Source organism: Scyliorhinus torazame, chromosome 19 (assembly GCF_047496885.1).
Source record: "Scyliorhinus torazame isolate Kashiwa2021f chromosome 19, sScyTor2.1, whole genome shotgun sequence".
Taxonomy (NCBI): domain Eukaryota; kingdom Metazoa; phylum Chordata; class Chondrichthyes; order Carcharhiniformes; family Scyliorhinidae; genus Scyliorhinus; species Scyliorhinus torazame.
The window spans coordinates 79,886,188-79,911,886 of NC_092725.1; the positions used below are offsets into that span (position 1 = coordinate 79,886,188).

The window sequence follows — 25,699 nt, forward strand, 5'->3', positions numbered from 1 at the left end:
GTCTGGGGACCCCCTTATAGTGAGTTGGCAGTGGGGAAGTGGTTTGGGGATCTTGCCGGGGTCTTGAGAGGTTAGGCCGCCATTTTAAAATAACGTCCAGGTCTCTCGCACTGTGTTCTAGCGAGTGGAGGTCCTCAGTGCAGAAAACGGGTCTGGTAGTCTGTGTAGAGGTATTACGGTACCTGGTAATGCTGGAACACAATTGGTAGATATTGTATGTTTCCTATTGGTCAAGCTGTATGGTAGCTCCGCCCTGCAAGGTGGGGTATAAGAGCTTGTGCTGCCCCAGCAACCTTCATTCTGTACCTGAGCTGCTGGGGGAAACATCTAGCCTATTAAAGCCTTCAGTTGGACTACAACCTCGCTTTAGTGGTCATTGATCGTGCATCAATGGGATTAAGTGCAGGTTCTTCGGGGAGTTCCCCGTGGAGGCTCCTGATCTACCTGGATAGGCATTACATAGCGGGATGTTTCTCAGCACTCCGAGCGCCAGGAAAAACACGACTAATCTCGTGCACTACGGGTTTCTTTCCCCATTCGGGTAGACTGCACCCAGTGTCATTGAGGTCTATCTTCCAGCCTCAAGAGTGTTCCTGAATCTATCTTCTTTTTCAGGTGTTCCATCTTCTTTCTTCAACAGTGGGCACCTTTTCAATATGGCTTCCAGATATGTGGCGGCACTTGCACCATCATGCCCACTCCATCACAAAATACGGTTCATAACCCCTGGACGCATAATTATTGAGGTCAGGGATGGAGATATGGCATGGTTTCTCATTGGCCTCCACAGTGGGAAACGCCCCACATCTCTGCCCCAAACCCGACCACGAAACTAAGTCCCTGGTGGGAGAATTCCATCCAATGTAATTCAGGTTTGAATTATTGAAGGGGCTTCAGTTAATTCCAGAAGAAGGAAGCTGAGCTGGGAAGAGGGGGAAGTGATCTAGAAGGGTGATTGTTTTGGAGAGCAAGTGTCCAGGGAGGGGAGTAGAGCGATCAGGAGGTGGGATGGATCTAGAGAAGTTGAGCAGGAGCCAGCAATGGCCTGCAACTGCAGGCTGCGGATTCAACAAGTATTTTTCAGCAGACTAACTTCTTTGAGTGATAGTTTCCAGCAGTTCCTTTAAGGACAGGTGTAATACATGTTTTCCTGAATGCAGCCTGCCTAGCACAAGATGCGTTAAGAGCAGCCCAATGAACAGACATTTGTAACTGTAAAGGGACCAGGACATCTCTGTTTTACTTTAGCAGCACTGTGCACCGAACAATTCCTGTGTGGAATTGTGTTAATGGACATTGACTGTTCTACCAATTTTGATGTTTTGGCTTTTTGGGTGCACATCAATCAGGTTCTAATACTTTGTCTTTTAAATAGAATATTGTGGGACCCACAGAAGAATCTGTATAGGAAGCACAGCTGCTTCATCCAGACATACTTACCACTACCCAAACAGGAGTCATTAAGAGTGGGAATTTCAAAAGTGCCCAAGATCCCACCAGGCCCTCCCATAAAAGGAATAATGTATACTCGATGGTAAATAAAAGCTGAAGAAAGGCGAAATAAATATGGGAGGAAATATAGAATATTATGCTTTTGCTGGAAGTTGAACTGTAAGCCAAGTAAAGATGATGAACATCCTAGGTACAGCTTCAACAGGAGTAATAATTTGCATTAACATACTGCTCATTTACAGCAGTAATATAAGGAATCCAGGCAGAATCAGCCAAATCAGCACAAAAGATTGGGGAATTTTAAATGAGTTATTTCCAAAATCACAGTTTATGCTCTTTTTTTGTTGGTTTACGATTCAATTTACCTGATTATGCCCCACCCACAAAGCTTGCGCTTATTTTGTTAGCGCTCAAGCACAGTAGGTGCATTTTACAAGCTTCTCATATAAAAAAGTTAGAAACACCCCAAATGCAATGGTTCCATCCCAATTTTCCTAGCAGTGCACTAAGGCAGATTTTGGTTTGTTTCATTAGCTAGCAATTCCCAGGACAAGTCACAAGTCTGTCGCCATTAACTTATCGCATGAGGGGTACCACTTCACATCAAGTGTGGCAGACCAGGAGTCTCTCCCGCTCTTATCACCATCAATTGGCATGTTTGGAAGGATTTTCAGGTTGATGCACTAAACCTGTTTAACCGCGTTGTGAATGCACTTTCGTTGGCCATTAAGGCCTGGGTGGGACTTGAACCCGGAGCTTCTGGCTCAGAGGCAGGAACGCCACCCACTAGATCTCAATGAAATGGTTACATGGTTCAATTTGTACTTTATTCAGTAATTTGTTGGAATTTTAAATCAGGTTACTCAAATAACATGCTAATGTTGTCACTTGGTAGAAGAGAACTTGAGTATTGTTGAAAAAAGAGACATGCTGTTGAAGGTTTTAGTATTGCACTCGTCAGGACAGACCTACGAATACCTGATTTCAAAGAAAACAACAATTTGCACTGCATGAGAAAAAGGGTGCTGATTGGTTGCCATGTGGACCCTGATTGCTTGAAATGTTGCCATGGAGAATGTACCAGGGAAGATCTATCACTAAAGCTTTTGTTTCAATTCTTAAAAAAAGGCATCTCGGCTCTGGTTATGTGTGCCATGAGGAATGCACCCGGGAACAGTTGTCTCCCAAGCTTTTCTTTCATTGAAAAAGACGCTGTGCCTGGATGATTTTTCTGTTTTCAGAGGGCAGTTCCCTGCATATATGTAGCTTCTAGCAAACATAAGTGGGCCACGTTGCGAGTCTGACTGGTCATCTTAATTTGGTTGTTGGTGTAATTCTTAGCACACTTGGGGATTGTTCAGTAGCTACTGTCCAATTGCAGAATCCCATCTAACGTTGGACACTATATTCTGAGTTTTGCAAGTGCAGTATGATTAGTACTTTGTGGTGAAAAGCCCAAGAGGCATGCTGTCTGATACAATCCACCAGTCATTGGGATGTATGGCCTACATATCTAACATTGCACTAGCACTGAAATTCATTTCCCATATTGCTCATTTGTATGGTGGGCAGAATGGCTTTTTAAGCTTGACAGCAGCATCCTGTTGGTAGAGAATGCCACTCGTGTTGCTCCTGCGTAGTAACAGGGTGAAATGGCAAGCTTCACCTGTTGCTCAAATGTATGAGACACCTACCCTTTAAGGGCAATTTGAGGTAGATTAGGCACTTTTCAGGACTGAAAGTGGCACCCTGAGGCCCATTCATGAAGTTACACATTATACAGCGAACAACGATCTGAAAGGGGATAGGCATTATCCCACAGGATAGCTTTGATGCACCCTATTTCAGCATCAAGTTTTCACGGCAAGCAAATGGCTCGGAACCCATTAACGATATTGCAATTAAGGCCAATCTTATAGTGCTTGGAGCTTTCGGAATCCTAATTCATATATTGACCAGTGAAGGTCGGCTTTCATTGGACAGTAGTAGAGAACCCGAGAGTGCATTTTTCAAGTAGCACATCAAGGAAAGAGAGCTTCTTAGGCTCAGTGTCCACTTGTCAAACAATCAGCACCTTTTTTCTCGTGCAGCATACATTGTTGTGCCCCTTAAAGTGTGGTAGTCCTGTATCTGTCCTGATGAGTGCCAGAAGAAAATCTTTGACAGTGTGACTCTTTTTTTCATTAATACCCTTATTTTGCTTCATTTTGGTGAAAAACCTATTTTCAGTTGTATTAATAAAACTGCATCAGGTTTTCACTCATAAATAGATCAATAATTATTTATCATAGAAAGAAGAACAAAACAATCACATGCTATTATGCTGGCCAATTGGAACAAGGACAAACCGCTTTTGTTCAATAATTGCTAACTTACTCCACGTTGTGAACTACTCTGATCTGGTTAGAGATGTTTTTTTAAATTAAACAATTTTCCAAATGTTTCCTTATAAAAACTACTGTGATTATGAAGTCACAAGAATATTATTTAAAACCTGTTTGTGTCACTGGAAATATATTTGACAGATCCATTGATAAAAGTTCAAGATTGGGGGAAGTCCTCGATTACAGAAAAATACACCCAACACTTTATTTCTGTTTCAGTACTAAACAAATTCTATGTATTCTGGGTGCGAGAAGAGTCGAGATTTCAGCAATTTGGGGTTTTTTCTGTTCAACTATCTTACTAGAAAATGAAAACTTAATGTAAAGACAATAGTGATCCCGGTAGTCCAGATTAAATAAACATGACTCAATTCAGTCAATTTAAATGTGTGATTCAGGGTGGATTCCCCGCCACCCACCACCTGTAGCAGAGTTCAATATGTGGCGGAGAATCGCGCATCGAGCAAACCAAACATTTAGGAATTAAGTACTTTAATTTCCTTTTTTTCTCAGCAGCAAGCACTTAGCTGCTTTTGATGTGGTGATGATCCATCAATCATAGCTAGATGTTCATAAATATTGTGGTTTGGTTCACAGTAGGATATTTGAGATGCATTCAAGCATTAAAGGAGATTAAAAAGCGAAACAATCCAGATACTTGGCTGTCTGGAAGCTATTACCCTGTCATTTATAGCCTACTAAAAGCTATTTCTCTTTGAAAGTTAATCGAAGCATCAAAGAACCTGAGTGGGTTTAAAACCTTGTGATGTGTTTTTGGCTTTCTATGAAGTAACAGCTTCTGCTTTCTACACTTTTGTCTGAGGCAGCAGGTGTAAGGGGTAGGTGAGTGAAAAAGCATTGATTTTTCACTGTTTCTGCCTGGACTGCTCTTTGGTTTACAGGCAGGGGTGACTATTGAGGGGTCTGTGATATGGGGGTCTCAGATGGGAGGGTCTCTGATATGAGGGGTGATGTGTTGGGTGTTCTGGATCACATACAGGTCATCAACACTTGAAGTAGTGCAACACTATTTTATTAAAAGGTTAACTTAAGTTATTTAAAAGGTTATTTAAACATACTTGAACTGTGGGTAAATACGATACCAGCTTGAACTAAAGACCTTTGCCTTGTCCTAACCAGTTGATGCACTCAGCACATGGTGAATGTCTGTGCTGCAGGCTGTGAGCTCTGTGCTCCTAGCTAGCTGCTACTCGAATGAGCGGGAACTCTGATGTCCCCTGTCTTTATAGTGCGTGTGCTCTGACTGGTGATTGGCTGCGGTGTTGTGTATGTTGGTTGGTCCCACTGTGTGTCCATCAGTGTGTGTCTGCACCATGATATACTGGTGTATATTATGACATCCTCCCTTTTATATTAAAAAAATGTGCCTGCGTGACAATAAGTAGTGTGTGGTGAATGTTCCTGACTACGTGTGTGCGAAAAATTTACAGGACTATGTACATAAAACTAAGCTATTTACATGGGAAGGTGCCTGGTGCAGAAAAAAACTGTGTGTCACACAAATAACGAGATGAACACTATGTACAAACCACTTGAACGATTAAACGGAAGAACAGAACAGACCAGAGAGTCCATTAGTGCAAAGTTCACAAATTAAGTCTCTGAGGTGGACGACGAATTCTGGTTGACCGCCTCAAGGGTGGGTCAGGAGCCACCAGCTGAGGAGCGGGCTGGACTGCGTCAGAGTGAGGAGGATGCAGAGTAACCGGAATCTCTGCATAGTCCAGGTCAGGGACAACAGGAGGGCGTGGTACTAGCGGACGATCACGTAGCAAGCATGGAACGAGACGAAGGGCACGCCGATTACGGCGCAGAATGGAACCATCCGGTAGACGAACCAGGAACGAGCAGGGAGACATCTGCCGAAGAACCACAGCAGTTGCAGACCAGCCACCATCCGGAAGATGGATGCGGATGCTGTCATCTGGAGCAAGAGCAGGGAGATCAGCTGCACGGGCGTCATGAGCTGCCTTGTGCTGTGCATGAGACAGTTGCATTCGTTGAAGGACCGGAACGTGGTCGAGGTCTGGGACGTGAATGGATGGCATCGTCGTCCTCAGGGTGCGACGCATGAGCAGCTGGGCTGGCGACAGGCCAGTGGACAGTGGGGCCGAGCGATAGGCCAGCAGGGCGAGGTAGAAGTCGGATCCCGCATCGGCAGCCTTGCAGAGGAGCCATTTGACTATGTGGATGCCCTTCTCCGCTTTGCCATTGGATTGGGGGTACAGGGGACTGGATGTCACATGCACAAAGTTGTACCTCCTGGCAAAGTTGGACCATTCCTGGCTTGCGAAGCAGGGGCCTTTGTCCGACATCACAGTGAGTGGGATGCCGTGAGGAGCAAAGGTGTCCTTACAGGCATGGATGACTGCAGACGATGTGATGTTGTGCAGACGTACCACCTCCGGGTAGTTTGAAAAATAGTCGACAATCTGAACATAGTCCCTGCCCAGCGCGTGGAACAGGTCGATGCCGACCTTGGACCAAGGGGACGTGACCAACTCATGGGGCTGTAGGGTCTCACATGGTTGGGCTGGCTGGAACCGCAGACAGGTGGAGCAGTTGAGCACTGTGTTGGCGATGTCGTCATTGATGCTGGGCCAGTACACTGCCTCTCGGGCCCGTCGGCGGCACTTCTCCATGCCACAATGGCCCTCGTGTAGCTGTTCCAAGTCGAGCCTACGCATGTTGTGCGAGATAACAATGCGGTCCAGCTTCAGGAGGACACCATCGACTACCGCCAGATCGTCTCTGATGTTGTGGAACTGCGGGCATTGGCCCTTGAGCCACCCGTCTGTTAGGTGGCGCATGACACGCTGTAGCAGGGGGCCAGCCGCAGTCTCGCGGCGAATTTGGACGAGGCGTTCATCCGTGGCCGGTAGATTGGAGGCCACGAAGGCCACATGGACATCAACCTGCCAGACGAATCCTGCTGGGTCACACGGGGTGTTGACTGCCCTGGACAGAGCACTGGCTATGATCAGGTCTTTGCCCGGGGTGTATACGAGCTGAAAGTCGTATCGCCGGAGTTTGAGCAGAATGCGCTGGAGGCGAGGCGTCATGTCGTTCAAGTCTTTTTGTATTATATTGACCAGCGGGCGATGGTCGGTCTCGACGGTGAATTGGGGAAGGCCGTACACATAATCATGAAATTTGACGACACCGGTCAACAGGCCCAGGCACTCCTTTTCTATCTGCGCGTAGCGCTGTTCCGTGGGGGTCATGGCACGTGACGCATATGCAACGGGGGCCCATGATGAGGCCTCATCGCGTTGCAGGAGCACTGCCCCAATGCCAGATTGGCTGGCATCGGTCGAAATTTTTGTCTCTTTCGTTGGATCAAAAAAGGCCAATACCGGGGCCGTGATAAGTTTGATTTTAAGTTCTGTCCATTCGCGCTCGTGGGCAGAAAGCCGTTGGAAGTCTGTCGTCTTCCTGACCAGGTTCCTGAGAGCTGTGGTATGAGAGGCGAGGTTAGGGATGAACTTCCCTAGGAAGTGGCCAAGCCCAGAAATCGGAGGACCGCCTTCTTGTCCTCTGGCTTTTTCATAGCTGTGATGGCAGCCACCTTTTCCGCATCCCAACTGGGAGATGTGGTCCCCTAGGAACTTGAGTTCCGTCTGGCCGAAGGAGCATTTGGCTCTGTTGAGGCATAGGCCCTGCTCCCGTATGCGTTTGAACACGCGCTGGAGGCGACAGATATGCTCCTGGTGGTGGACCAAATGATTATGTCGTCAACATAGACGCGAACACCTTCAATGCCTTCCATCATTTGATACATGATCCTGTGAAATACTTCTGACGCCGATATGATCCCAAACGACATCCTGTTGTAACAATATCTGCCAATAGGGGTGCTAAAGGTACACAGTTTCCTGCTGGATCTGTCTAGTTGAATTTGGGGATAGGATAATGCTCCCTCATTATGTTGCGATTCAGATCCTTTGGATCAATGCCGATTCTGAGCTCGCCGGAAGGCTTCTTTACGCACACCATGGAACTGACCCAGTCGGTTGGTTCCGTAACTCTGGCGATCACTCCTTGGTCTTGGAGGTCCTGCAGCTGCTGCTTGAGGCGGTCCTTGAGGGGTGCTGGGACTCTGCGAGGTGCATGCACCACAGGCGTGATGTTCTGTTTGAGTATGATCTTGTAAGTATATGGGAGCGTGCCCATGCCTTCGAAGACACCGCGGTGCTGGTCGATGATGGCGTTGAGTTGCGCCCTGAAGTCAGCATCCTGGAAGGCAGACGTGTCATCAGGAGAGAGAGAGTGAACTCTTTGAACGAGGTTTAGCAATTTGCACGCCTGTGCGCCAAGCAGAGAGTCCTTCGAGGAGCCCACGATCTCGAAAGGAAGGATGGCTTTTCGTGACTTGTGCGTCACTTCGAGCTGGCATGAGCCGGTAGCAGGAATGATGTTGCCATTGTAGTTCAATAGCTGGCAGGCCGATGGGAGAATGGTTGGTTTGACACAAAGGCTTTGGAAAGCAGACCACTCCATGAGATTGGCGGAGGCCCCAGTGTCCAGGCGGAATCGTATTTGGGACCGGTTGACCGTCAGGGTGGCACACCACTCATCGTTTGGATCGATGCTGTACACCGACAGCGGCTGGTGTCTTTGCTTCGGGGACAGCCTGTTTTTTGTTACGACACCAACTCAAAAAGGCGCCTTCGGGTCCTTGGTGTCACTGCTGTGTGGGAGGTCGGAATCGGACTCGGTGACCGTGGGTTGAATTGCCCGAACATTCCTGCGAGGCTGGCTGAAGCGATATGAATTGGAACGTTGAGCTGCTCGACAGCAGGCAGTATAGTGGCCAAGTCTTCCACATCGTAGGCATTGTCGAGATTTTGCGGGGCATTGCCGCTTTAAATGGGCGGAGCCACAGTTGCCGCACGTCGTGACGTCAGCACGTTTGCTGAGCCACCGCGCATGCGCGGTGCGGTCCTGCGTGGTGCGCACCTGCGCATTACATTCCTCCATGTCGCTGTCCCCTCGTTTGGTGCGTACAAGCCTGGGAGTCCACGAAAAGTGCGCAAAATTGCCGCTCTCATCCAGGCTGAGGCCCTGGAAGTGTTCAATCACTTGGACCCGTTCCGCCTCGTGGGGACCTTGCCGCGCCGTTTCAGCCACTTGTATATGGGAGTACCGACTGGTGGCATTTTCATGTAGGACACAGGTCTCGATGGCGGTCGCTAGGGTGAGTTGCTTTACTTTGAGGAGCTGCTGACGTAGGGGGTCCGACTGAACACCGAAAACAATCTGGTCGCGTATCATGGAGTCGGAGGTGGGCCCGTAGCTGCAAGATTGCGCAAGGATGCAGAGATGCGTTAAAAAGGATTGGAAAGGTTCATCCTTACCCTGCAAACGCTGCTGGAACACGTAGCGTTCAAAACTTTCATTCACCTCTACGCTGCAGTGAGTGTCAAATTTGAGGAGAACCGTCTTGAACTTCGTCTTGTCTTCGTCATCTGCAAAGGTGAGAGAGTTGAAAATATGGAATACATGGTCCCCGGCCGTGGAGAGGAGAAGAGCAATCTTTCTGGTGTCCGAGGCGCTCTCCCTGTCTGTGGCTTCGAGGTAGAGCTGGAAGCACTGTTTGAAAATCTTCCGGTTGGCCCCGAGGTTGCCGGCGATGCAGAGCGGCAGCAGCGGGCTGATGTTGTCCATGTTGCAGGATGACGGAATGCTGGCGGAAAGCAGATCACTTGCAGGTAGGTCTAAGAAGTGCTAGTATGCAACCACTCCTGGTATCATGATGTGTTGGGTGTTCTGGATCACATACAGGTCACCAACACTTGAAGTAGTGCAACACTATTTTATTAAAAGGTTAACTATTTAAACATACTTGAACTGTGGGTAAATACGATACCAGCTTTAACTAAAGACCTTTGTCTTGTCCTAACCAGTTGATGCACTCAGCACATGGTGAATGTCTGTGTTTCAGGCTGTGAGCTCTGTGCTCCTAGCTAGCTGCTACTCGAATGAGCGGGAACTCTGATGTCCCCTGTCTTTATAGTGCGTGTGCTCTGACTGGTGATTGGCTGCGGTGTTGTGTATGTTGATTGGTCCCACTGTGTGTCCATCAGTGTGTGTCTGCACTATGATATACTGGTGTATATTATGACAAGGGGGTTTCTGACATGAGGGTCTCTGATATGGGGGAGTCCTTGATGGGTGGTCTCTGCTATGGGGGTCTGATGGGGTGGTATCTGATGAGGGTCTGGTGGGGAGCTGGGTCAGGTCATCCTCTTGCGGACATGGTGGCCGGGGGGGGGTTGACCCAGCAATACCCGTGGTGGTGGAGGGAGGATCCCCCTACTTGTCAAAGGGGGAGGGTGCAGGATTTGCATTGTGCGGGAAAGGGGAGAGTCAGCAGCTGGACCTCGGTGTCGGGCTGCCCGCTCAAAATGGCGGCCTGATAACAGTATTCGGAATGGAATCCCGGGACCTCCCCACCATGCATAAATTTGCACGGGAGAGGGAATCGCTCCTGGGAACTGCTCACAACACCAGCGCAGACCAGGAGCGAATCTATCCCAGCAAGAGATCTCCCCAAAGTTGAATCCCAGCTGCAATGTTGTTCACACATTTCTATTTATGAAAGCAGGCAATTCTCATATAAAAAGAAGAGAGTGCCACATTGAGGATGTATTGTATAAGGGATAGTAAGAGAGCAAGGGAATTTTTAATCAGCACTGAGTGAATTTCTTCTCTCATTGCAGCTTCTCGTAGCAAAGTCGGTAAATTGTTCTCTAACTGTATTAGACAGTACAAATATTTTGATGCTGTGCCAAGCAGGTGTGATATGTTGGTCAATTTCTTCAGTAAGTTCAGTTCCATTACTGAGCATTGAAGGCCAGTGAAAGCCAGCTGCAAATAACAACCAACTCCTTTTCCTCACTCTCTATCACCCAATCAACTTCCTCTAATCCAAGATACAACATAGCAAATATTTGGATTAATCTCCGATGAATGTTTGTGTGCATCATTGAAGCATTGCAAGAAATTTCAAAGAATAAAAGAGAAGAAAATATGTAGATTTTTCAACAGACATGTGTAAGCTGTAGATATCTCTTTCGTATATCAAAACATATTTCTGTTCACACAAAACCGGTTTGATATCAAATTTGATTTCCCAATGCACTAAGGCACTCATACTTATTGAAATATTCTTGAATATACCCTCTTTAATTCAAGAGCAGAAAATAGAAGTGAGAAAAAGATGTTCTGGGTGATTCTAAGACTTTGGGGCGCGATTCAGTGATCGCATTGCTCCCGGCGAAGAGCTGGGGACACCGGGTAAATCACGTGAGAGCCCAAATTGGGTCCGTGCCGGATGCCGGGGCCGATTGCAAGTCACCCACCTCGCTTCTCCCGCCACAATCTAGATCTCATGCAGCATGGGGCTGGTTTGGCACAGGGCTAAATAGCTGGCTTTTAAAGCAGACCAAGGCAGGCCAGCAGCGTGGGTTCAATTCCCATACCAGCCTCCCCGAACAAGCGCCGGAATGTGGTGACTAGGGGCTTTTCACAGTCACTTCATTTGAAGCCTACTTTTGACAAGAAGCGATTTTCATTTTATTTAATTTTCAAGGGCGTGCCACAGCCGCCAAGAAACACCCCACTAAACGTGCCCGACAGCGGACTTAAACCTTTGTCTGCTGAATCGTTCCTTTGATCTCCCAGTGGTGAGTAGGGCTCACAGGGAACACAGCTTGGGAAATCTCATCCATGCAGTCCAGTATTTTCCATCCATTTTTCATTGGAAAATCATAGCTACATTTCCACAACTATGAGAATACACTCCCGATTGGAAGCATTGAATCAAGAAATCACCATTTATATTCTCTACACAAAGACAAATATAATTGTGTAATAATTTGTCATTCTTAGCATCAAACTATTCTAATGCATTAGAAGCTCAACTGCTGGTTACATTATCTGTGTGATTCCATCAGAAATGGTGATCATTTTCTACCCAAAGTTTGGTGTGCTATTTTTGTAGTGCACTTTTGTGCATGCATTTTATTTATAACTTTGCTTTTACATTCCCCGTGCGATATTCAAAATGCAAGTCATGAGGCATTCATCTGAAGTTAACTTTCATGTTTTAGGAAAGTATATTCTGTGTAAATTTCTAATAACCAGGTTCTCCAAAATCTTCTGGAGTGATAATCACACTAAGGGCAGTATTTAATGCCTCTCCTGCGGTGAGCTTGGGGGGGATATTTAATCGGGCGGGAGGGTAGGGGTGTGTACCCCAGCCTTCCCACATCAGCCCCATTAAATCCCGGGCAGGAAGATTCATGGACGGCCTTCCTGTCAGATGCTAATGGAGGCCCTTGTTGTGCAATTACTGCTCATTTAAGGCACAGGTATTTAACCAGTGATGGGTGGGGATTTATCACACGAAAAGTTCAAAAATCTACTTTTGGGCTCCATTGTCATGTACCCCCGTTCAAAGGCACTCAGTGCCTGATTCAGGGAACCAACATCAGGAAAGGGGAGGCGGGGGGGGGTGGTGGTCCCACTGAGAGACACCCGCGTGATATTTCTTCCAGCCCCCACCCCACACTCATACCTGTGGTCTGGGTCCCTCGGTGATCCTATGCTTCTGGTGGATGCCTTGCTGGTAGCTGGCATCACACCCGGTGATGCTGACCGGCAATGGAGAGCTCATGCCTTCTGATCGGCCGTCAAGAGGTCGGATTTCTGTCCCCAGGGTTCTGAATCCCGGGGAAGGCCTGCCGTTGGTCAATTAAGTGTAATTAATACAGCAGGTATTCCCCCAAATGAGACAATGCAGGGCTCTTGCCAGCTCTCCAACTGGCAGGTGAGATCCTGTCGCCTGTATTAAAATCAGCCCGAAATATTGGATTTACAGAGGGAGTAGAAATTGGATCTTTTGAAAATAAACTGAGCCAATATTTCATTGACTGCTGATAAGGAATACTGAATGATGTCATTGAAGAGAAATTATTCTGTCTACTGTAATAGTAGTCAGATTTTCAGGGATTGTTTTGTGGCCTATTTTACAAAGTTCTTAATCTATTTTATTTTAAAACAGCATATAATGAAATTTTAACCCTTAATGTCTTCAGCGATGTATGTTTAATAAAAATGATCTATCCAATATTTTCATGCTTTTTCAATTTTTAAATGTGTAATTTAGCCAATATTTGAAACTTGACTGACCTTAATTGGATTTTAGAATAAGAACATGCAAATTACTCTGGCACATTGCACATTTTTGGCAGCCAGATTCAGAGTTGCATTGGCATAGGAGCTATTCACGTGTCTGCTGTCATGCTGGTGAATGCAGATAAGATTAGATGTGTGAGTGGTGGCTTCGGAGTGGGGGTTGAGAGAAAGGAAGATAATAGGGGGGATTTTCTACGCAACCTGCTGCAATGGCCCTCCATTGGCTTCCCATTGAATGCACCCCACACTGCCGGGAAACCCGGGACAGGATGCGCTGTCGCTGGGACCAGAATATCCCACCAGTATGAACGGCCGAAACACTCCAGCCATTGTGTGTGACAGAAAGCGGGTAGTGGGGAATTTGGAGAATCATTTCACTTCCTGCAGATCACAGAGAAAAGTTCCCTCTCTCTTCCGAACCTCCTGACGATTGCAGTGTTGGTGGAAGGTTTGATCTGCTACCTTCCTCCATGGCAATAGGTGATTTAATAAGAACAGAAGAACAGAAGAACTAGGAGCAGGAGTAGGTCATCTGGCCCCTCGAGCCTGCTCCGCCATTCAATGAGATCATGGCTGATCTTTTGTGGACTCAGCTCCACTTTCCGGCCCGAACACCATAACCCTTAATCCCTTTATTCTTCAAAAAACTATCTATTTTTATCTTTAAAACATTTAATGAAGGAGCCCCAACTGCTTCACTGGGCAAGGAATTCCATAGATTCACAACCCTTTGGGTGAAGAAGTTCCTCCTAAACTCGGTCCTAAATCTACTTCCCCTTATTTTGAGGCTATGTCCCCTAGTTCTACTTTCACCTGCCAGAGGAACCAACCTGCCCGCATCTATCCTATCTATTCCCTTCATAATTTTATATGTTTCTATAAGATCCCCCCTCATCCTTCTAAATTCCAAGGAGTACAGTCCCAGTCTACTCGATCTCTCCTCGTAATCGAACCCCTTCAGCTCTGGGATTAACCTAGTGAATCTCCTCTGCACACCCTCCAGTGCCAGTACATCCTTTCTCAGGTAAGGAGACCAAAACTGAACACAATACTCCAGGTGTGGCCTCACTAACACCTTATACAGTTGCAGCATAATCTCCCTAGTCTTAAACTCCATCCCTCTAGCAATGAAGGACAAAATTCCATTTCCCTTCTTAATCACCTGTTGCATCTGTAAACCAACTTTTTGCGACTCATGCACTAGCACACCCATGTCTCTCTGCAAAGCAGCATGTTTTAATATTTTATCATTTAAATAATAATCCCTTTTGCTGTTATTCCTACCAAAATGGATAACCTCACATTTGTCAACATTGTATTCCATCTGCCAGACCCTAACCCATTCACTTAACCTATCCAAATTCCTCTGCAGACTTCCAGTATCCTCTGCACTTTTTGCTTTACCACTCATCTTAGTGTCATCTGCAAACTTGGACACATTGCCCTTGGTCCCCAACTCCAAATCATCTATGTAAATTGTGAACAATTGTGGGCCCAACACTGATCCCTGAGGGACACCACTAGCTACTGATTGCCAACCAGAGAAACACCCATTAATCCCCACTCTTTGCTTTCTATTAATTAGCCAATCCTCGATCCATGCTACTACTTTACCCTTAATGCAGCAACCTTTTGTGTGGCACTTTGTCAAAGACTTTCTGTAAATAATGGATATTGAGGATACCCAAGTGACTAATACAGAATAAGTTACCCTGACCAAAATAAAGCTCGGTGTGAGAAAGCAAAATAGTAAGTTAGGTAAACATTTTCCACATAAAGAACTACTAAAATGGAAATTCTAAATTCAGCCATAATATTTATTACATTAGAAGATGACAGTTCAGTTCGCAATAGAGGAGTAAATATGCAGGGAATGATTCCAGCAGACCTGACATTTTGCTTGGTCCCACATCTGTTCCTTTAGGTAAGTCTAACATAGAGGGGAAATATACAGCAAATGGCAAAACTCTTAGGAATATAGAAAGGCAGAGAGATCTGGGTGCACAGGCCCACAGATCTTTGAAAGTGGCAACACAAGTGGATAAGGTAGTCAAGAAAGCATATGGAATGCTTGCCTTCATTGGATGGGGCATCGAGTATAAAAACTGGCAAGTCATACTACAGTTGTATAGAACCTTGGTCAGGCCGCACGTGGAATATTGTGCACAATTCTGATCACCACACTACCAGAAGGATGTGGAGGCTTGGGAGAGGGTGCAGAGGACGTTTACCAGGATGTTGCCTGGTCTGGATGGTTTTAGCTATGCGGATAGAATAGACTCGGACTGTTTTCATTAGCATGACAGAAGTGAGGAGCGACCTGATAGAGGTCTACAAGGTTATGAGGGGCATGGATAGAGTGGATGGGCAGGCACACTTTCCCAGGGTGGCGGGGTCAGTCACCAAGGGGTATAGGTTTAAGGTACGTAGGGCAAAGTTGAGAGATGTACAAGGCAGGTTTTTTTACACAGAGACTGATGAGTGCCTGGAACACGCTGCAAGGGGAGGTTGTGGAAGCAGATGCATTAACGGCGTTCAAAAGACATCTTGACAAATATATGGATAGGATGGGTACAGAGGGATATGGCACTAGGAAGTGCTGAGGATTTTTGCCAAGGATGGTATCATGACCAGTACAGGCTTGGAGGTCCGAAGGGCCTGTTTCTATGCTGTATTATTCTTTGTTCTTTGTGGACTTGGACAATAATATTTGTTGCCTTGCAAATGTGCCCACTTACCTGATTGGGTGAATTTGGTTAATTGCTTCCCTTTCTGTACTATAAGATAAACCTTCAGGCACAGTGGGGTCAGGAGCCCCTGTTTCTGCGTCGGAAGCTCTGGGTTCAAGACCCACCCTAGGATTTGATGGCCAAGGAAGATGCTTCCATAACATGGCCAAACTATTTCATTATCAACCCTCAAATCTTTCCAAACACACATCAATGGCAGACGATAAGAGTGGGATAAATTCCTGGTCAGCTATGTGATGGAAACAAAGTGGGAACCTCTGCCATCACTATTCATAACTCCAGACTGCAACTTACATGTAAATTTGCATGTTGCCACAGCAACCCAGACTCCTTGATTGGCCTATAACATGCCACCACTACCTGTGCTATAATAGTGAGGCAGTCATTTTCCAATATAATAATCTTCATTGTCACAAGTAGGATTATATTAACACTGCAATGAAGTTACTGTGAAAAGCTCTTTTATAGCACAAGATTGGAGGAGGGAGAAAAAAAATGACTTACCAATTGGAGCTATGCCAAATGTGACAATATTTGGGACACCTGTGAACAATAAGAAGAATATGATTCATTTTATTATAAAATGGTTGTCCTGGGGTTTTTATCTGTGCTGCAATTAAACACAATATTGTATACAGTTTGAGTTGGTCTCAAAGCTGTATTTCCTGGCCTCAGGCAGGTCACGTCACGTATGTCAATTTTCCATAAATGCCTTTTCGGTGTGCAGGTGAAATGTTCACACACCTAAGTAATGGAAACTCGAAGTCATATGTTAGTCTTTTGAGACTTGGGTCAAAGTTGGAGGCAAAAAAATAATTTATTTTTTACTGTCAAAAAGGAGGGATGAGCAAAGTGTGATACCTTGCAGAACACATATGTATACATAAGACTGGAAGTGACTGTGTATATTGTTATCAAATAAAAGCTTAATGCACTGATGTCAAGTTCCTCTCAAAATGGAGGCATTAACCCATGTATTTTAAACAGCTTAACAGCTTGTATTAAAATAGCAGAAGAGAAATTCGATATAGCTGTGTTAAGTGTTCATATGATAACATCACTCACAGTCATTTTAAACCGAGGTAGTTTCAGATGAAATTTATTTTGGTGAAGGCCCAATCAGAGGTTTAGTTGTTTCTGAATGCATGATACTGGGAGGTCAGTGCAAAGAATCAACAGACACTAATTGCTGAGATCACTAAAATCAAGCAAAAACATCCAACTTGCCAAAATGTACAAATGTTTCATATTTTCAGAACATGTCAATATCTGTACAAAACACACATTCAAGGTTTACAAAAAATTCTATATTCATGAGCCGATCTATTGAGTGTCTACGCCCATAATTTTTGAATTGTAAATAAAGCATCCAGTCTGTGACTTCAAGATGGTGGATGTGATATCAACCATTGGAATGTTTTCATTGGTGCTTTTTGTGGGTTGATTTTAACTGTGAGGCCTTCATACAAAAAAAATTCATGAAGACTGTGCAGCTTAAAATGTTCAGCAATAGCAAATTGAAAGGAATGTAGCAAGACCAGACCAGTTTACCCTCTCCCTACTTCCCATGCCTCAGGAATTATACTTGTGAGAGAAAAACAGCTCAAATCATTTATGCTGTTGTCACAATTATGAGTGTCCTTCACATCCCTAAAAGAGAACATCATCTTCAAAAGGGAAATGTGGAATTTTGGATACAGCACCAAAAATTGAGTTACACAAATAATCCTGTTCATAAGTCTCCTGAATTTTTGTTTAAAGTAAGTGCCAAGCATTTGGGAAAGGGAGTCTTAAAAAGCAGCACTGGCCAAAGCTGAAGTTAGTGGAAATCTAATTGCAAATTTCTGTCAAGGAAGAACATGGGTGGAGCGGTAAATACAACCTTTTCAAAATGTTGAATAAACATGCTGTTCCTTCTCTGTCTGACTTCGGTGGGCTGAGATACTTACAAAGATGTATTTTGTCTGTTTTTGTTTTATAGCTGAATACTGAGCTGGAACAGTGTGAAAAAGAAAGTTCAGAACTTCAGGACTATGCCAACACTATCTTACAGCAGATTGCGGACCACTGCCCTGACATCCTTGAACTGGTAGTCAATGCCTTAGAAGAATCCTCGTGAGACCCTGTGCCTGGACATCAGTGCTGAGCTAAGAAATTAACAATGTTGCTGCCGTTTTTAAAAATTTGTATATTTTCTTTCTTTACAATTTATTATGGTTACGTGACATTGGCCACACTCATCGCAGTGAATTGTTCTATGCAACCTTTGGTAAAGAAAGAGTAATGCACCAAGCTTCAACTGTTTCTACCAAATCCTATTAATGCTAAAATGACCAGAAGCTCCCAAATTGTAAATTCAAAAGAGAAGTTGTGAGTATACAAATTCCTTAACTTTCTTGGAATCTCTTGAGCTTCACATTATTGATCCTGAAAATTTCACTATCTGGCCCACACAAACCAGAATGTCCCTAGTAGCACTCAAATTGGTTAAACAGTGCACATTAAACCTTTCTTGAAGTTGGTCAGATTCCATTTGAGATCTCATTGCATTTAGATGAGACACGTCACACCTGTTTGAGCCTTCAGGCGGCCATTTTTTTTAAAGCTACAAAGGAGCAAAGAAAAACTGATTAAAACAACAATAAGATACTGATCTTGTTGTATGCCAGAGAAATTGAGGACTGCAGCTCAGCTGAAGAATGGACCTGTGGTTTCATCTTTCAAATCAAGCTTAGTGTCCTTAGTTCCCTGGAAAAGGATTGGAACTAACTTTTTTATTCTTTAGATTATTGTGCCTGCCCTAAATTCCCTAGTTGAAGCCATTGTCCATTATTACTTTTTTACCAGATTCCTCAAAGGACCTAGACACTAAAAATAGCTTCTCTGGCCTCCCCCGCGGTGTGTTTCTTGGCGGCCCACTGGGATCTTCTGGTCCCAACACTGTCAATGGAATTTCCAACTGAATTCACCCAAGCCGCCAGGAAACCTGCGTCAGGGGTGTGGCGTCGGTGGGACCAGAAGATCCCATCAGCATGAACAGCGGAAACATCCCACCCAGCATTTGTAAACATTTTCTGATTTCTATAGGGTTAATACTATGCACAAATATACTCTGATAGGTGAGCATTTTACCATTGACTTGTTAGAACACTGAATGGCATTGATATTGTTAATAATCATGGTACATAACTTTAGATATTCTGTAAATTTCCAAACAAACACTACACAAATTTGCTTTCGTTAGAGAGTGGAATCTACATTGTCTGCCACAATAGTAGATCATGAAAATTGATAGATAATAAAGAATTTCAAATTTTACTTTAAACAACGGTTTGCAAATATAAGTACAGTGGAAATAGCATGAATTAAATTTCATGTTACACGGCCTATTGTGATTGTTTATGCCATTCATTATTAACTTAGTTTTAGTGCACTGTGGTGTGTGATTTTTTTTTTTGTGCAAGCAATTGACCTGTGAAAATTCTAACAAGTAACTGGGAAGAGTGTAATTAGAGTATGGATGATCCTCACGACATTTAAGAAGCATTTAGATGAGCACTTAAAACATCATAGCATACAAGGCTACGGACCAAGTGCTGGAAAATGGATGAGAATAGATAGGCTGGCACAGACACGAAGGGCCGAAGAGCCTCGTTCTGTGCTGTAAAACTCTATCACTCTATGATGGAGGTTGCACTGCATAGGATAAAGATACTTGGAACATAAATTCTACATAAATCCACACAGCAAAAATAAAAGCACAGCACTGCCAACTCCTTACTTGTCAGTCCGTAGCTGGAACATTGAATTTGTGAACAGCATCCCCCTCCCCAACATTACACTTCAAAACATTTGTCTCAATGCAACATTACAGATGTCAATTACCAGTATAATTGATGCTATTTTCTGACATGGTTTTAGTTGTGGAACAGAGTGTATCTGCTAAAGATTATAATTTGCATGAAATGAAGTGCGTTAAAACTGACAGATTTGCATATCCAGTCTTTTGTTAGTGCAATTGTGACCAAAAGAACAACCTATCACTATTTCATAGAATTCCTTTGAAAGAGATGAGTTGGAGGGAGAAACTACCGTGGAAATATCTGAAATAATTTGGCATTGAAGGAATTTCAGAAATGATTGAAACATGTACCAGCTGTGATAAGTTAGCTACAAATTATTGAAAACAAAAGGTCTGTTTTTAAAAGCTGTAAAATGACTGATCAGTCATTTGTACGTGTTAACCCAAAGGTTGCTGCCTGCACAGTACTCTTAAGTCCTACAGAACTACAACATGTTTTGGTATTGATTTTTGTGATGTTTTATGGAAATTTTTATAGCCTGCTTAATTCAGGGCCTCAAGCTTTTCTCAGCTTCAGCTTGTTCTCAATTTTAAAACATATTCGAGCAGTGAGCTGTACACTGGTGTACCTCTTCAGATAATATTAATTACCAAAGAATAGCCTTGAAGTCTGGTTCCTCTGTAAATGAGCTGCAGCTTATTGATATCAAAATGTAGCAACTCCCCAGAGAATCTTTATGAAAGAGCGATTAATGCCACATTTGGACGAGTAAACTAAAAGCATTCTGAACAATGATTTCAAAGATACTCTTCAGAAATGAATAAGACTGGTTTTGTGCAGTGGAAGACTGTTAAAATGGGGACTGATTCATTTTGCGCAAAGGGAATTAAATTTGAAGCTGAGAAGATTGAAAGTAGAGAATTTAAAAACTCACATGACAAGACTTAGGTGGAAGCTCAGTTCATTATTTCCGTATCAACAATGTTTTTCAGTGGTGATCATAAAATGTGTGTTCATATTTTCTTCGATACCTCAAAAAGAAATATCTATGTAAACAATTGCTCGACTTTCTGTCTGTTCTCCAAGTTAACGATAGATATAAATTGTAACTTAATACTCTTTAGAATGCAAATACACCTCACAAAAAATCTCAAATTTCCCTCTGCAAGACTAGTATTAACGGTTGACTGTTAAAGGTAGGTACATTTTAAACTCTTGTGACTCAGTCGTATGAACTGTAAACTGAGAAAAAAAAATTCTCATTCAAAATACCTCCCATGATCATCCTGTATACAGAAATATTGATTGTTGGAAAATTATAATTTAAACCATGTGGGCGGAAACCTTGTGACATTTCATCTTCATTACGTAAATTCTGAGATGAGATTATAGCCTTATATTTAGAGTCTACAATTTTCTTATTTTGAGGTCAAATCTCAGAGTTTCTCAGCAGTGCCAGGGTGCCACCCTGCCCAAAAGGCATGCAACTGGGGACTTCCGATCCTCTTGGAAACCCCCACGAGTGCCATTCCTTCTGGTCCCTGTTTGTTGGGACCAGTGCTGACTGGTACTCGCCCGAGATCTCTGAGGCGAAGGGGTTGAATCCCAGGGTACCTCGGGAATGTGCACATTAAAGTGAGGCTTAGTGCCTCGCTCTAATATGCAGATTTGCTGATAAGTGATTTGCTGAAAAGTGATCCCATCTATTGTGGTCGGGATTCTCATCGCAATGTCCCGCGAGATTGCATTGAATCTCGCAAGGCATTGCAAGCCGGGTAGATCCTGGGAGGGGGAGAGGGCGGGGGGGGGGGGGGGGGGACGACTCCCGGCCTTCAATGACCATGCTGCGACGCAGTGAGCTGCTTTTCGGACGCAGTGTGGCCGTTGGATCTCTTATTGTTTCCAGCTTGTCATGGTCTTTCTCAGGTGTCAAGAAAATATGGTTCTATCGCTAACTATAATGGAATAGAATTAAATAAAAATACTGGTTTATGCAGAATAATTTAATATAGAAAATGGTGATAGCGAGTGAGAAATAGACTGAAAAAAATAATATATTTTGTTTTGACACTTGGTTTTTGTTTTAGGCCAGCTGTATAAGTGTGCTGCTCCCCCCCCAGACAGAATTTATGTTGAAATCATTTGTTTACCTGTTATTCTACCTGCTTCACAGTGGGAGTTCTTTTACATCGTAGTATAGAATTGCTGATGTTAGCAGTTAACCATGAACTGCTGCATCGTTCAAGAGAAAATTATGTGCTCCTTTAAAAGTAAGCATCAAATATTTTATTTTATACACATGTAGTGTTTGCATACAAGCAACAAGGTCATACCAGTTCTCTTTAAACTTGTGAAGGATAATAATACATTATTGGAGAGATGATGGGCGAGATTCTCCCCTACCCGGCGGGGCGGGGGGTCCCGGCACCGAAGACTGGCGTGAACCACTCCGGCGTTGGGCCGCCCCAAAGGTGCGGAATCCTCCGAACCTTCAGGGGCTAGGCCGGCGCCGGAGTGGTTTGCGCCCCACCGGCCGGCGGGAAAGGGGCTTGGCGCCACGCCACCCAGCGCCGAAGGGCCTCCACCAGCCAGCGCCAGTTGGCGCAGCGTGGGAGCGCCAGCATGTGCTGGCGTCATCCCAGCGTCTGCGCAGAGAACTTTGACTCCGCACTGGCCATGGCGGACCAGTACAGCCATCGGTGCGTAAGAATAGAGTACCTCCACGGCACAGGCCCGCCTGCGGATCGGTGGGCCCCGATCGCGGGCCAGGCCACCGTGGGGACACCTCCCGGGGCCAGATCCCCCCTGCGCCCCCCAAGGACCCCGGAGGCCGCCCGCGCAGCCAGGTCCCGCCGGCAAATACCTGGTGTAACATACGCCGGCGGGACTGGCCGAAAACGGGCAGCCACTCGGCCCATTGCAGGCCGGAGAATCGCCGGGGGGGGGGCGCTGCGCGATTCCCGCCCCCGCCAAATCCCTGGCGCCGGAGAATTCGGCAGCCGGCGGGGGAGGGATTCACGCCGCCCCCCAGCGATTTTCCGACCCGGCGGGGGGGTCGGAGAATCCCGCCCGATAGTTTGTACTCAGAGTTGTGTTGCAGCAATACTTCTGAAAATTTGTTTCTGGAAAAGGAATTCATAGAATCAATAGAATCCCTACAATGCAGAAGGAGGCTATTCAGCCCATCGTGTCTGCACCGACCCTCTGAAAGAGCACCCTGATAGGCCCACTCCCCCACCCTATCCCCATAACCTCACCTACCCTGTGCATCTTTGCACAAGGGGCAATTTAGCATGGCCAATCCACCTAACCTGCACTTCTTTGGACTGCAGGAGGAAACTGGAGCACCCGGAGGAAACCCACGCAGACACGGGGATGACGTGCAAACTCCACACAGCCACCCAAGGCTGGAATTGAACGGGTGCTTGGTGCTGGCCGCAGTGCTATAAAAACTGTTTCACCGTGCCACCCAAAATGTTGCCCCCTTGTGACTAACCCTTCAACTAAGTGGTTGAATTTAAATTCCACCAGTTGCCATTACTAATCCAGTGACATTACCACCAGCCTACCATCTCCATGTGTATTTCAACCACACTTAATTCTCCAACCAAAAAAGTTATAGACAGTGAAATGAAATGAAAAATGAAAATCGCTTATTGTCACGAGTAGACTTCAATGAAGTTACTGTGAAAAGCCCCTAGTCGCCACATTCCAGCGCCTGTTCGGGGAGGCTGGTACGGGAATTGAACCGTGCTGCTGGCCTGCCTTGGTCTGCTTTAAAAGCCAGCGATTTAGCCCAGTGAGCTAAACCAGCCCTCTGGCTTGCCTGGAGTCCTGTGTTCGAAGTGCAAGGCTTTGATTTCCATCATGTCTAATGTTGTATTTTGAAAATAAAACCACCCAAAGGGTTATTTTCTTGAAAGGATAGAAACAGGTGCTCAGTGGGGACTGTGATAATGAGACACGTATGTTTGAAAGTCTGGTTTTAGCACATAATTCTGTCCTAATTGTTGATTACTGTAACTTGAATTTGCCAGGAGGTGTTGAAACAGATCAGACAGTTTTTGTGAAGCAGTATTTACGGACTCCACATCCACTGAAAGTCTGGCTGACATAGCAGCTTGTTTCAGGATGGCTCAAAGAGCGAGGGCGACAGCACAGGTTCTCCGTCACGACACTGGACATTCCCTTGGGGGACAGCTGGCCTACACATGCAGCGGCACAGGGTCCGCCTTGTCCACCTGTAGCAGCTAGTGCTGCTCTATCTGGCCCCACATCCTCCCACTGCTCCTGCAGACCAAGGCAGGGCCTCCAGCACATGTCAATGACCAAGCACTCCCATTCTCCTCATTACTCTGAGGGTTTAATAAGCACAGACCTATTTTTAGGTGACATCCTCAAAGAGTTGTCAGAGTACACTCTGATAGAATCTTGCGAGGTCTTGGCAAAGTATCCCAAGAGGTCTCCTGTTTCAAAAGTTGTTTCAAACTTCCATAAGCAAATGAACAGTAAAAGTTGACAATCTCAGCAGGTCTGACCGTATCTGTGGAGAGAGAACGAAGCTAACGTTCTGAGTCTGAATGACTTTTTGTCAAAGCATTTTCTGTTTTTGTTTCAGCTTCCGGCAGCCGCAGTAACTTGTTTTTATCTTATTATAGTAAAAGTTGATGAATACTTTTAAATAGTGCTCAAAATCATCTGCAACAATTCATTTACTCCCAGTCAATTCGAAAAGGGTACTAAGTCAAATACATGGAACTAAATGCTATGCAATGTCCTGAATCAGCATTAGAGACAATTGAATTGGCAGTCAGTTCCTTAATTATTCTCTGGGCCACCATTACTAATACAAATTTCCCCTTTATCAAGATGGTGTCCTGTGCTAAATGTGCGCGAAACCAGTTTTAAGAATCCAGCTTGACTACTTCTGAAGCACTTTAGCACCTGCAGTACCCAGGGAAAATTGCCTCCTCAAACTGTTGTTACATGTGAATATCTAAAAGTAAGTCATTTTGTTGAAAAATGAAACAAGTGGCTAGAATTAATGAAAATGCCTCTGTCAGGTTCAGCAGGTGCTGATAGTAAATTCAAGCAATGATTAAGCACCACACACAGATTTACCTTAACTTTATAATCTGAACTCAATATTCATCACTATGTCAGAAAAGCACACTTTTCATCCAAGAACTTAAATTGCCGACTCAATTCCAATTTTCATTCTTCCTTCACAAAAGCTGTGATGCATGACATGGTTGGTATAAATTGTCCGGTACGTTTGCCCCTCGCCACATGTGCTAATCAGCGACAGACGTGTAGCAAATTGCTGCTGTTCATTTTTAGAGCCACACACTATTGAAAGTTAAAGTTGCTTTAATGGTGGGGAGTTGACACGGTGGGGTCCAGACACATTGGGACATGGCCGGGTCCAGAAACACTGGGACATGGCAGAGTCCAGACACACTAGGATATGGTGGGGAGCAGACACACTGGGACATGGCGTGGTCTAGAAACATTGGGACATGGTGAAGTGTAGACACACTGGGACATGGCTGATGTAGACATACTGGGACACAGCGGGGTGTAGACGCACTGAGACACGGTGGGTGTAGACACACTGGGAAATGGCCCGATCTAAACACACTGGGTATGTGCATACACTGGGACATGGGTAGTACATACACTGGGACATGGCAGGATGTAGTGGGACAAGTTGGGTGGAGACACACTGGGACATGGCGGGTGGGACATGGCGGGGTGTAGACACACTGGGACATAGCAGGGTGTAGACACACTGGGACATGGCGGGGTGTAGACACACTGGGACATGGTGGGCTGAAGACACACTGGGACATGGCGGGGTGTAGACACACTGGGACATGGCGGGTGTACACACACTGGGACATGGCGGGTGTAGACACACTGGGACATGGCGGGTGTACACATACTGGGACATGGCAGGGTGTAGACACACTGGGACATGGTGGGCTGTAGACACACTGGGACATGGCGGGTGTACACACACTGGGACATGGCGGGGTGTAGACACACTGGGACATGGCGGGTGTACACACACTGGGACATGGCGGGG

At 45.2% G+C, this 25,699-nt stretch overlaps 1 protein-coding gene across 2 annotated transcripts in view; it reads left to right on the forward strand.

Moving 5' to 3' along the window:
* LOC140396245 (ELKS/Rab6-interacting/CAST family member 1-like) overlaps positions 1-21,381 on the forward strand; it is a 1,343,051-nt gene extending 1,321,670 nt beyond the window's left edge. For both annotated transcript variants that reach the window (XM_072484589.1, XM_072484590.1), the window contains exon 18: positions 17,790-21,381. In XM_072484589.1, coding sequence (XP_072340690.1) covers positions 17,790-17,927 — 138 coding nt within the window. In that variant the 3' untranslated portion in view covers positions 17,928-21,381. The remainder of the gene's footprint in view (positions 1-17,789) is intronic.
* Positions 21,382-25,699: the final 4,318 nt, after the last annotated feature.